General features: G+C 40.8%; 1 protein-coding gene across 2 annotated transcripts in view; it reads left to right on the top strand.

The window, feature by feature from the left end:
* Positions 1-12,571, top strand: part of WIF1 (WNT inhibitory factor 1) — a 53,002-nt gene that overhangs the window by 24,380 nt on the left and 16,051 nt on the right. For both annotated transcript variants that reach the window (XM_071733477.1, XM_071733476.1), the window contains exons 4-7: positions 2,698-2,838; positions 6,553-6,648; positions 8,280-8,375; positions 9,744-9,839. In XM_071733477.1, coding sequence (XP_071589578.1) covers positions 2,698-2,838; positions 6,553-6,648; positions 8,280-8,375; positions 9,744-9,839 — 429 coding nt within the window. The remainder of the gene's footprint in view (positions 1-2,697; positions 2,839-6,552; positions 6,649-8,279; positions 8,376-9,743; positions 9,840-12,571) is intronic.

A 12,571-nucleotide genomic window follows, 5' to 3' on the forward strand; every position in this document is an offset into this window, starting at 1 on the left:
TTATGTCCATTAATATTATTACTGAAGTTGTGCAACTTTCGGAAAATCATCCATGATCACGATTACCAAAAGGTCCTGTTTCTCAGAGGCTGCAGTTTGTGGACATTTTACTTCCAGTTGGGGTCAGCTGTTGGCATCAGGCATTCAGCTCAAAGACACAAATTCCAGTTTAGGATATTATAATTAGCTGTGAATTCTAAACCCTTCACTGGAGCCAACAGCTCCACAGCAAATGCTGAGCCCAAGCCAATACAAGTGCTCCAGAAGCACTGTGGTACACAGTGAGCTGTGGGGAGTAAAAAAGCTTTCCAGGAGAGGCTGCAGAATTCACATTGCTCTGTAGTGGATCAATAACAGTCCATGCCATCTGTTTCAGGGCTAATGCATAGTAGTATCTGGTAGAAAGGCAGAACCATATCTGCCAGTGGTGTCTTAGTGATCATGGTTTCATGGCCAGCCCTAGCTGCCCTAAGAGTATGTGGGATAAAATGGGAAAGAAATAAGAAATGGAACAGGAGGATGGGGATGCAAGCAGAGCACTGGTATACAGGTTTACATCTTTGAACACTCTTTCTTCATCTTTTCTTACTCAATGTATAAATTCTGAAAGTTTGTCTTTGATATCCTCCATTTTCAGCTTGTGGTAGAATGGCATTGAATTAAGTTGCTGCTGCAACAGCTTTTTTCTGTGGCACCTGGAATTTAAATTTAATCACTGGTTTCTCCATCCAGTGTGATTTTAATGAGTGGTATGAAAATGATTTGGGTGAAGAGTGCTATAATATTTGTACCATAATTGATGCAATTTGCTTGCAAAATTGGTTGCAAGCCTGATAAACTGGCAAGTAAAGACAGTTGAAAGTATCTAAAAAGTCACAAAAGTTCTTGTTAACCATTATTTCCACCTCCACATAAAGCAGATCAGATATGTGGGAAGCTCTACACTCATCATCCTCTAATTTGAGCTAGTTTGTCCTTTAATTTTTAACTATCAATAAAAGCTAGACCAAAATTACCCCTTTCTGACTATGCCTAGGAAAATGATGCCTACAAGAAAGCTGGGGTAGAGCTTTTTGCATGGGTGTGTAGTGAGAGAAAATGGGGCGATGGTTTAAAACTTGAAGAGGAGAGATTTAGATGAGATATTAGGGGGAAATTCTTTCCTGTGAGGGTGGTGAGACACTGGAACAGGTTGCCCAGGGAAGTTGTGGCTGCCCTGTCTCTGGAAGTGTTCAGGGCCAGGTTGGATGCAACTAGACCAGAGCAACCTGGTCTGGTGGGAGGTGTCCCTGACCATGCAGAAGTTGGAACTCGGTGAGCTTTAAGGTCCCTTCCAACCCAAACCATTCTGATCCTGTGATTGTCTGCCATATCTTCTTCCCTGCAGCAATTTGCTCAGAGGGGTCATACACATCCTGATACAAGCACTGATTTTCTGTGCTTGTGCTGTAAGAAGGTTACTACAGTTCAAGAAGTTCTCTGCATTTTAACTGTACTTAATCCACTATTAAGAGTTTCCCTCTTACCACATGGTTACGTGCTTTATGCAACTGTCTTTTAAAAGACTGGGGTAAAAGTGCTTCAGCAATAAAATTACTTTAAAATGAAAACTACAACAGCATTTTCTGTCTGTAGGACTTACCAAAAGCAGAATGTGTTTCACCAATAAATTATTTTATATTATACCAAGGCAACAAATAAGAAAAAATGGCCCAATTATGATTTGCAAAATTCTTTATAACAACCAAGTTAAACCAAACCAAATGTAGGGCTGTTGGCTCAATATTTCATTCTGAAATCTCAGGCCAGCTTTGAAAGAAATGAATAAACATTTTGGTTTAGCTGTATCTAAAGCAGCTAGGAAGATTCAGCTTTGAAGAACAGAGATAAGATCATGTAATCTGAAGATTATTTAAGATCACTTGTGACAATCACAGAGAAGCATTCCATAGGTCTGAGGTATCAGGTTTACTTTCTCACTAAAGTACTCCAGATCCACCAGCCTTTATTATTTACTTTAAGTCTTTGTAGTTCAAAAGTGTTGGAATACTTTTCCTGGAAAGTCAACTTCCAAATATCACTGCAGTTTACAAGTTCTGTTAAAGTGATGTGTCTCTGTCTTCTTTTTAAATATTTGCACCCATGATGTAACTTAGCAATCGTACCATCTTGCCAGCACTTTATGGAATTAGTTTGAATTAAATCAATATCTTATTTAAATATTAATTGCAATGCCCAAACCAGCAAAACATTTCTAAAGTAACTTTTTTTTCCAGAATGTGTGACTTTTTTCACAGAAGCTGTATGAGAGCCTGCAGAGTTTAGGCTCATCTTAGAAAATCAAGTGTAAGCTTCCAGGTTGCTTTGGTGTATCCTTGGATACCTCCACAGGAGTGATTGCCTTGACTGTGAGCAAAAGTATGCTTGTGTTAAGACTTCTGTTTGTGCTGTAGATTGCTGGGTTTTTGTCAGTAAATGAGGCTCATCTCTTGTGTTGCTGCACTTCCAGTCCTGGAGCTGCCTATAAATAAGTTGATCTGTGTATCTCTATATTATAGGTTTTCATCAATGGCATTACTCTAAAGCTTAAATATAAATTTTTTTTTTTTTTTTTTTGTATTTTGGTGTATGCTTTTATATGTAAATATATCTATATGCCTTTAAGTATCAATACTATTGTTATTATTCTCCTTTAAGTCGTTCAGGTTGGATTTCCTTGCCTTGGAAAACAAGATGGGGTTGCTGCATTTGAAGTGAATGTGATCATAATGAATTCAGAAGGCAATATTATTCTCCAGACCCCACAGAATGCCATCTTCTTTAAAACCTGTCAGCAAGGTAACACTAAAGGGAACATGTTGGAATACTGTTAGACCAGGTTACCTAATTGCCTTTTGTTTCATTCAGGATAAGAGCTATAAAAGGTGGAAATAAAGTAGTCACACAATGAGTAGCAATGGTGGTGAATATCAGGCTGTTCTATCCCTGCCGGTTTGGTATTATTTTACTACCTGTTTACTAAACCTTTTACTTTAGGCTCCATCTCCCTTAGCAGATTGGGTTGGAGGTATTTCTGCTCCTCTTTACTGCTCATCACATCAAGGACACTGATAGAAAAACGTATCATATAAGATACCTCTTTGAATATGATTTGAAGTGCTTGGAGGACATCTAGACCTGTGAAACCAAGCTGAGGGTAAGGTTTCCAGAAACAGCACATAATCTGGAGAACTGGATAGGGATCTCTAGTGGGGACACTGACTTCAATTCATACTGTTTGGTGCTTTGGTTCAGAAGTTTCTTAGATACCAACTTGCACATCCAGCCTCAATGTAAAAATCCTAAATCAGAAATTTCTGCAAAAGATGGCTTTCCCTTCTCTGGAGCTCAGATGGCAACTCCTTGGCTTTGGATATAGGTAAGGTACTGGAAGTCATCAGGCCATAAAGACACAGAGGATGCAGTGGTAAAAAAAGGGCAGCATGAAGTTACTGCAGCCTGCACATGGAGAGTGCACCAATCTATGAACATATAAATCTGTGAATCTATAAACTCTGTGTAATAAGTGGATTCATTTGATACCCTACAAACAACTATAATTATCACTTTAAACCGAGGCTGTGGAAATTGAAAAATCAGTATCTAAGATAAGACAGTTATCCCGTGTCATGTGCAACTGTATCAGGTTATCCCACCACAGAGCTGATGTACAGAGAGATTTTTATTTTTATCCTGTTAAATCTTTGTTCCCAGTCCCACACTTTCTTCTCTGCATTCTTATTTCTGAGCTAATTTGCTGCAGTGTGACTTCAAAGAGTGAGCAGCAGGAGCAGGAGCTGTTTATTCTTTGAAACCTCACTACACCTAAATAGCAAAGCTGCCTGGCTCCTTTGAAGCCTCCCTGCTGCCAATTAGCCCAGGGTGAGTGGAGGAGGGGAAGAAGTGGGCAGAGAAACAGGAAGCAAAATGGAGGCTTAACCAATCAGATCTCATGTACAAAGTTGGGTGGCTGATGTAAATACAACACAAAATGTCTTTTTATTTTCCGTTCAGTTCAAAGATGCAATTGAACTTAATAAACTTCGGAAATAGATTTGGGGTCTGTATTTTGGAAAAATGTAACTTAGGGAGAGCTCCAAACTCAGTTTAGTAATAGCACTCATCCAAGTTATAATTTCTGTGCTATTAGTTATTGTTATTATTTTGAAATGAGGTGTAATACTTAGCAATTTAGAGGTGTCGCATAATCTGGCCTCTCAGGAGAGCTGGAGGTGATTGTTATCCTGGTCTTCTGTTCCCAGAGCCATCTTAAAAAGAGGTGGGAGCAATTTCCCAAATTCTAGAGATGGGCAGAGAAGTTTTTTCACCTCATCTCTTTCAGCATGAACTGGGGTAACTCCCACTCCGGTGAGGTGAACCCCACAGTGTTTTGAGACAGATGCTGGTAAGGATGAGAATGTCCTTACTGCTTGGTGTTAGAGTATGGGTGAGTTTCCTTCCTCTGAAAGATGCTGTTTGTGGTGAGGAGCTCCAGTTCCTCTTGCTGGGATCCCAATTGCTGTTTTCAGTCATTCTTGGCTATCCAGCAGAGCCCATGCCAGAGGAAGTGAAGGGAGCAAGGGAGGAGTTTTGTGGGAGAGGAGAGGCTTTCTTGGAGCTAATAGGTGGCCACACAAAAAAATTTGTTTTCCTGTATTTCTGTTTGAAATGGTATGTATTTAAGCATGGATTTTCTGTAATGAGTAGCAGCTCTGCCTTTGGTTACAAAGAGAGAAACTTTTCAAAAAAGAGCCCTAGAGTACAATGTTGGAACACAAGAAAATGAAAAAGCCATTGCTACTATTGCTACTGCTGTAGTGTTGCTTTCAAAGCCTCACTTTTTGCTTCCTGTATCTATGGCCTTGGCTAGAAGAGCATTTTAAAATGTCACCTTCTCTATGCTCTCTTTCCTGTTTCCTTGGCAGGTGTACACTGCAAACAACCACCTGACCAGGACGTTAGATTTTCTTTCATTTTACTTGATCTTGAAGTTACCCATTGTAGCCCACTGAGCAAGAGCCATTAGATGAGTGCAGAGAATACTGCTCGTAGTTATAGTGGTAATCATTTCCCATGTCTCTAATTAGCTATTAGATAACTTCTCAAAAACAAGTTTATTTGTGTATGAGCCTCAGCAACAGATATGTCAGCTGAATCAAATGCTGGAAGAAAGTAGAATAAGTATTTTCTTTTAAAACCAAGATTGGGTTTTTCTCTGTCTTAATAGGAGCTACAGTTTAAAGAATCTCTGTAGGCTGCAAAAATATCTCAGACAGACCCTCATGAGTTTAGAAACATCTTGCTGCTCCTTTTCACTTCAAGCAAGGGAAACTTAAGGGCTAAAACTGCTTCAGTTTGAACTCAGGTATTGTTTAGCTGGGAGTTGGTATAGATCCATGATATGTCTTTATAGCATAAGGATGGCAGGTGCCAACAGTTTCTGATAAGGCAGCGAAGAGGTAAGGCTGCTGTTGGCAAGTGGGTTTGGTCACAAATGCACTGTTACACTAAGGGAGGAAAAAAAACCCGAAAAGAACTGATGCCAACATGACAGCCAACTGCTGTCTGATAGATGACTTTTGGGTTGAGACATATTGGTCTACCTTAGTGATTTTGAACATTGACACTTGGAGTGTCTCCCAGCAGAGCATCAAGGTGAGGAAGTCATGCCTGCTCCGCCCAAGCTGCCCTCTAGCCCTGATGACAGGTGGTGCTCACTTTTTCCAATGGGAGTAGGCAGACTCTCCTGCCTGCTTTCTTCTCTGTGAGAGATGTAGGAAGGTATTTTTGAGCAATTGTTTTTCTGCTCAGCAGACATGTTTTCATAGGGTTCAATTTGTTTTGCCACTTGTGCGTGTTTTGAGGATGCTGGTGCTACCCAGAGGAATTTCTCATTCTTTCATAATGCAGCCAGTGCTGGCAAATGCTTCAACCAGTGTTTGATCTATAGCTGAGATGTGAACGAGTTGGATGATGATATAGAACCACTGTACAGGAGTGCTTTCATCTTCCATTCTGACCTTTCATCTAGCCTTGAAGCCGAGTCTTTGATTTGAACACAGATTTCATCACTTTGTCACCTCAGTAGTAACAGATGTAGCAATCAGAGCAAGGCAAGTGGCAGTCTGATTATAGCTAAAGAAATTGAAACTGGTCCTGTGTACTTAGGGCAGGTCTAACCAGCAGTGCAAGTCCTGCCTTGGCTGCCTCTTGATTTTCCACAGGAGAAAGTGGTGCATTGGGCAGAGCATCCACGTGGCTCCTGTGCTTGCAGAACAGCAGAGCAATGGAAATGCACCATCTGTCAACAAGCACATCGTGCTCTTTGAGGGAACCTCTGGTTGTAGACTAACACAAAAGAAACTATTTTCTCTCGAGGAGGTCTCGGCTGAACTTCCATTTCTGCCAGCGTTTGCCTGTCAGCAAGTATTTTGTGATTGTTGTGGCACAAGAATATAGTGATTCTTACCAAGAGCTGAAGTATATAATATCTGACTGTTATGTTTTCTGAAGCGGAGTGTCCAGGAGGATGCAGAAATGGAGGCTTTTGCAATGAAAGACGTGTCTGTGAATGTCCAGATGGATTTTATGGGCCTCACTGTGAGAAAGGTAATTTAAAAAAAAATCCTCTCAGCTGTCTTCTTTACCACAGTCTCAACAAAACTGCACTGTAACCTCTCCTAAAAATAAGAATGGCCTGTTCTCAGAGTTCTATACATTTTGAGTCTGTACTTGTATGAGAATTAGTGTTCTCATCCGTGGTCTAATATAAACATTTCTAGATTGCAAGAAAGATGTTTTCACTCTACAAGATTGCTTTTAACAGAAACTAACACAATAGTTAAGTCATCCTTTATCACAGGGAATCCATCTGGTGAAAAGATTAAATAAAATTCTTCTGCCAATGAGGACTAGCTGGAAAACAAAGAAAAGGACTTGTGTTGTGTTGTGCTGTGTTTATTTATTTGGAAATAGTATCTAACTTGGAGATCTAATTTAGAGGCAGGCTGACAATGAAGATGGGAAGATGAAGGAAGTAGTCTTCTTTTCCTTTCCATAAGTGACTAATAGCCCCAAATGACATTTCCAGGAGTGACAGACCAAAAAAATTAGTGGTTTGGTGAGGAAACTAACCCTTCATCCTACCTCTTCCTTCATCACTCCCAGTGGCAGACCCTCCCTGAGGTGACATAAGATGGAGCAAACACCATACCCATGGACATCCTATACCAATGCCATACTACACTGAGCCCCAGCTGCTCTGGCTACATCTAAAATATTTAGTACAAGGGATCAGGGATGTTCTCTGGCCTGAAGGCCAAATGGCACAATGCAGTTTTCAGTCATTCATATGTTTAATAAACTCTTAAACCTCAAAAAAAAAAAAAAAAAAAAAAAAAAAAAAAAAAAAAAAAAGAAAAAAACCCCCCACAAAACCCAAAAAACAAACTAAGTAAAAAACACAACAAAAAGCACCCTCCAAACTCCCTGTCAGGAGGAGCTTGTGGCTGCTGCTCTCCCCAGGGCTATGCCCAGGAGGGTCAGGAGGGTTTGCTGCTCAGCCAGGAACAAAGACATGCCAGAAACATCCTCCCTGCGAGCCCTGTGCTGGAGGCACAGCTGTAGAGAAGTCTTGAGAGAGAACAGGGGCTCTGGAGACAGTTCAGGGGGAACATACAGGACAGTCTGGCCATGCAGCAGCCTCCCTCAGCCTAAATTAGGTACAGGTGCCCATGCTCAGGAATGCAGAGAGAGAAGGGAGTGTTCATTGTAAAGCCTGCCTGGCAACACCACTGAATTTCTGACATCTCTGAGTGAAGCCCTAAAGAGCCATTCCTGTCTACAGAGCAGAGGCACCAGCTGCAGCACCAAGGTCCTCTTATAGAGAGGGATGCTCTGGGAGAAATGGAAATATTCAAGGGGTGTAAGAGAGCACTTTGCTGTCCCCAACTGTATAAGGTTGGGGAATTAAACTGTATAAGAGGCAATTTCTGCTTACATATAGAAACACATTTGAACTTAACTTTGTCTTCTACTTTTTTAGTAACACTATATACAAATTGCCAGGTACAAGCCAGAGATGTAATTGGTTTAATCCACCTACAGAGGTGCTTTGCGAAGGTAATTTGTTACATTAAGCAGAAGGAAAAGTCACTTACAGAGACAAGGTGCTGTGTATTGAACTAGCCAGTTGCTACCACACCAGTGATGGGGTTTTTTCTGTTCTTCCTGCTCCTCAGCACTGTGTGCTCCTCGCTGCATGAATGGTGGGCTCTGCATCACACCAGGGCTCTGCATCTGCCCCCCGGGTTTCTACGGCATCAACTGTGACAAAGGTAACTGCCAGCTAAAACCCCCTGGGCTCTGGATCCATCAGCCTCTCATTATTCCCCTGTGTTAGTTTCCCTCTAGGAGTGGATTTTGGAAAGTCAGGCAAGTGATGAAATAAATTTTAAAAGCTATTCTTCAAATAGATGCTATAGCCCAACCTGGCTGCTGCTGAAAGTGCATTCACAGCTGGATGGCAGGTGTCCAGATACACTAACCCAGTGAAGGGTAGTTTAGATAATTTCTTTGGTTGATCCATTGGAAGCTGTGGGACCTACCACAGAATTCACTTCTATTTCTGGCCTAGGAAGAAGAATGATTGCTGTTTGAACTCTGGTTTCTTGGAGCAAAATTAGCTTTGCTAATTAGTTAGCACATTATTTTGCTGCATCTGGACACATGAAAAAAAAAGAGGGGTGTATTAATTTTTGTTGCTGCATTGAGGCTCAGAAACAATAATGGAACAATCAGTTGTTCAGAACAGTAATTTGAACCAGTCCAAATTACCACATTAAAAACCAAGTATTTTCCTGCAGAAATATAGCTGACCTGCTCATGGCAGAGATGATCACAGAACATCACATTTATTGTTGCAGGACTATATGAAGTAGTGAATAAATGCAAAAGGTCCTTGTGGACTTTCCAGCAAACTGATGGGAACATTCCTATGCCTTTAGGTATACATGAACAAACTGCTATGCTCAAAACTCTTTGGACTTGTATCTAGTCCATGATGAGACCTTTACTGTATTTTAAAAATATTTCCAAACTGCATTGAGGTCAAGTGCTCCCAGTGTCCTGAAGGGTATAGAACTGTAAAATTAGTATGAATCCCGTCTGTTTGGTGAAAAGTCACATCTAATACAATGTAAGTAATTAGGTAGGTGAGACACAGCATTTACATCTGTGTCACGATGCAGCAAAAACTTATAAAGATTTACTTCTAGTTAAACCTCAAATCTCATAAGGCATTAATTAAGAACTGTAATAAAGTATCCTCTTCTAGAAGTAACTCCAGTCCCAGGCTGTGCTCCTTTATCAGGCAGTGGCAGTTTCAATAGCAGTAATGACTTCATTCTTCAAGAAGCTTTACATATGAAGATTGATATAGATGTAAAGCAATCTCTCCTCAGGGATCTCACTGCTGTATTGTTCACTCCTCTCTTTCTATACTGACTTGTGTGTGTGTCCATGTAAAGCATTACATAGAGAAAACCACATTTCAATCTTCCTTTGTAAACCAGATGAAAAGGTATTAGTGCAGCTTTTTAAAACCTACTTAGTGTTTATTTATGATGAGCAGAAGTAAACATTAAGGCCAAGTCAGACCAAGTTCATGTTAGTGAGTTAATTTATTCCTCTTCTATTTGTTTCAGCAAACTGTACAACAACTTGTTTCAATGGAGGAACATGTTTCTACCTGGGGAAATGCATCTGTCCTTCAGGCTATGAAGGAGACCAATGTGAAATTAGTGAGTAGCATCTAGGTTTGCTTTCACTTCCACCTATGTCTTCTAGTGTTGGTGTCTGAGCAGTGATGTGCAACCTGCCCCTGCTGGGCCCTCACATAGCAGGTTGGGACCCTCAGAGAGTCAGATGCCACATGCATGTGTTTCTTACTGATAAATTTGACACCTTGCTAAACCATCTCATCCCCTTCCTTGTGTTTGTGCAAGTAACTGGTCTTGGTAACAACCCTCAAGCCGTATGGAGGGGATGCTCTGTGGCAGGCAGATGTGCAGCTGTGCCAAGCACGTGGAGCAGCTGTTTTCAAAAGTTACAGCAATTCACACTTGGGCACAGGAGATCAGCTTTGAGCCTGCACCTCTGAAAGGGCAACTATAAGCTGGGGGTGGAAGGGTTTGGGGTAAAGGGAGGGCTGAACCATAAGAGCTGAGAGCTTTCACAGAAGGTATTAAGTTGCATTCACATGGCAACTTGAAAATCCATGCCACGAACATCAAAAGACTTGCTATTTTCAGAAGTTTAGCATCAAAGCATTTCAAAATATTTTAGCTCGTGGTTGATCTGCGTGTGCTATGTAAAGCTGGGTGTGGAGATACGACCAGGCTGGAACAGACCTCGGAGGTCAGCTGTCAAGTATTTGATCTCACTAAAAGAAGAGTTTTCTCACAGCTCTGTTAAAGTGGATTGATTCTATAGTTCCCCACACTTGAACAGAGTATGAGCATTTTGGTTTAGAGAGTGTACACCCAGGTCATTCGTTCTGGGCTTGAACTGTACAGTGTGTGAGGAGCTTCTCCTGCTGTAAGTAATCCCACTGACATTTCCCAGTGCCTTCACAGGAGCACAGGGAGCAGCAATTAGCTTGGGATATGTAGGAGCTGATTTCTTAATATGCATCAATAAGACAGACTCTTGTTCCAGTTATGAAATAGGTATCATCAAATACTTCAGGAACAGATGGAAATAAGCTCCAGTGCCAATATGAGACAATAAATTAATTACTGTGCAAAGAAAAAACACAGAAAATTTTGCACAATATTTACATGTAGTTAAACAGTAGGTGTGTAAATGCTTCACCTATGCATTATGTGTTATTTTCCAAGTCCTTTTTACCTAATCTACACTTGAGCCAAACAGAAAAAATAAAACACTATTGTTATATAACTAATAAAGACTGTATTTTGATATAAATTCAGATCAGACATCAGCAAGAACAACAGTGTGGGTTTCCACTGGATTTATCTTTGTTTACATCAAGTTCCAATTTGACACTCTGACAGAACCTCATTTCTTTCTTCAATTCCCACGCAATCAGCTTTGTTGATACTTCTCAGATGAATAAGGTTTAGTTCAAAGCTTGGGAAGCATGTACTTTGTGTCAGTGGTGGGGTTTTTTTGAGGACAGTTCTTGGAACTGATACTGCAGCACATATAACGGTTCTGCTTCACTGGACTGACTCAGGGGCTCTTTAGCTCATGGTTTTTTACTGTTCCTGGGGATAGGTGCAACTGATTTTGGCATCTTGGAAAGGCTTACCTGTACAACTCAAATCAAATTAATTAAAATATTGGCAGTCAACTAGTTTCTTTACAAAAGCAAGGAAAAAAATCAGGATATGCTATGAGCTAAACAGGGATCACGCTGATGAGGGCAAGGAAGGGCAAGGCACTTGGCAAAGCTTTTTCAAAGCTGGGATGACAATTGTAAGACTTTGGTTGATAGCTGCTGCCACCTCTGGTCACTGCACCAGTGGCAGCACAACAGTGGAAGTCTGCAAGAAGGGCCAGACAAGGCTTAGAAACATCAGATGAGAAACACAGCTCATTATCTTTTCTTAGATCCATGGCCAGCTGCACTCAGTCATGGGGGCCTGGAAATAACAAAGGGAAAGCCACCTTCTGAAAACTGCAAAGGTTTTATTTTGTATTTTTTTAAATGTTTTTTAAAGATTTTGAGTGCTTGTCTAGTAGTTGAATCACTCTCTAAGACTCCTGGGAAACGTACCCATTCTACAACACTAACAAGCATTCACAGTCTTCCAGATTTTTTGCAGCTATAGTTTTGCATTGTCTCTAATTAGTCACTTAGTTTGAGCCAGAGGGTTTTATTTTATTTTGGATTCCTCCTCTATTTGTCACCAAGTGTTTTGTTGCTTTTCCTGCTTCTCAGTAAATAACAGAGAGAGTTACTGCTCTTCGTTTTGTGAAAATATCTTAGGCCAAAGTTAAATGAACCGTCCTGAGCCAAATGGTTGCCTAATGCAACTCTATAGAAGTTGCTATCATGCCTCTTGAACCATCTCATCCAGATTTACTTTAAGAACTAGGATAATTCCTGGATTTCCATGGCATTGCTCCTTTGGGTCATTAATAAGTTGGGATCCAAATGCTTGCAGGTTTGAATACCTAAAGATTCCCTCTCCAGAGGCTCCTGTGGGGAAATCATGCTTTTGTAGAACCTCTCCTTGGCACAGTTTGTTTGGTTGGCTGGTTATGAAGCTTCTTTCAGGGCTATGAAAATAATTATGCACCTTAGGAGCAAATGTATGGCAGAAGTCTGCTGGGGTTGAGAACTGAGCAGGCACTACCTGGGCTATTGAGCTCACAAGAGGGCAGGCTGTGATCAGATGAGGGCATTTGCTGAGGTTGTCAGCACAAAAAGCCAGTGTTGATGCTTTAATGAGCACGTGCAGGTTTCTGTTTACATCCTTTTTTTTTTTTGAAAAAGAATGGAAAG

This window comes from Heliangelus exortis, chromosome 1 (genome assembly GCF_036169615.1).
Source record: "Heliangelus exortis chromosome 1, bHelExo1.hap1, whole genome shotgun sequence".
NCBI classification, from domain to species: Eukaryota; Metazoa; Chordata; class Aves; order Apodiformes; family Trochilidae; genus Heliangelus; species Heliangelus exortis.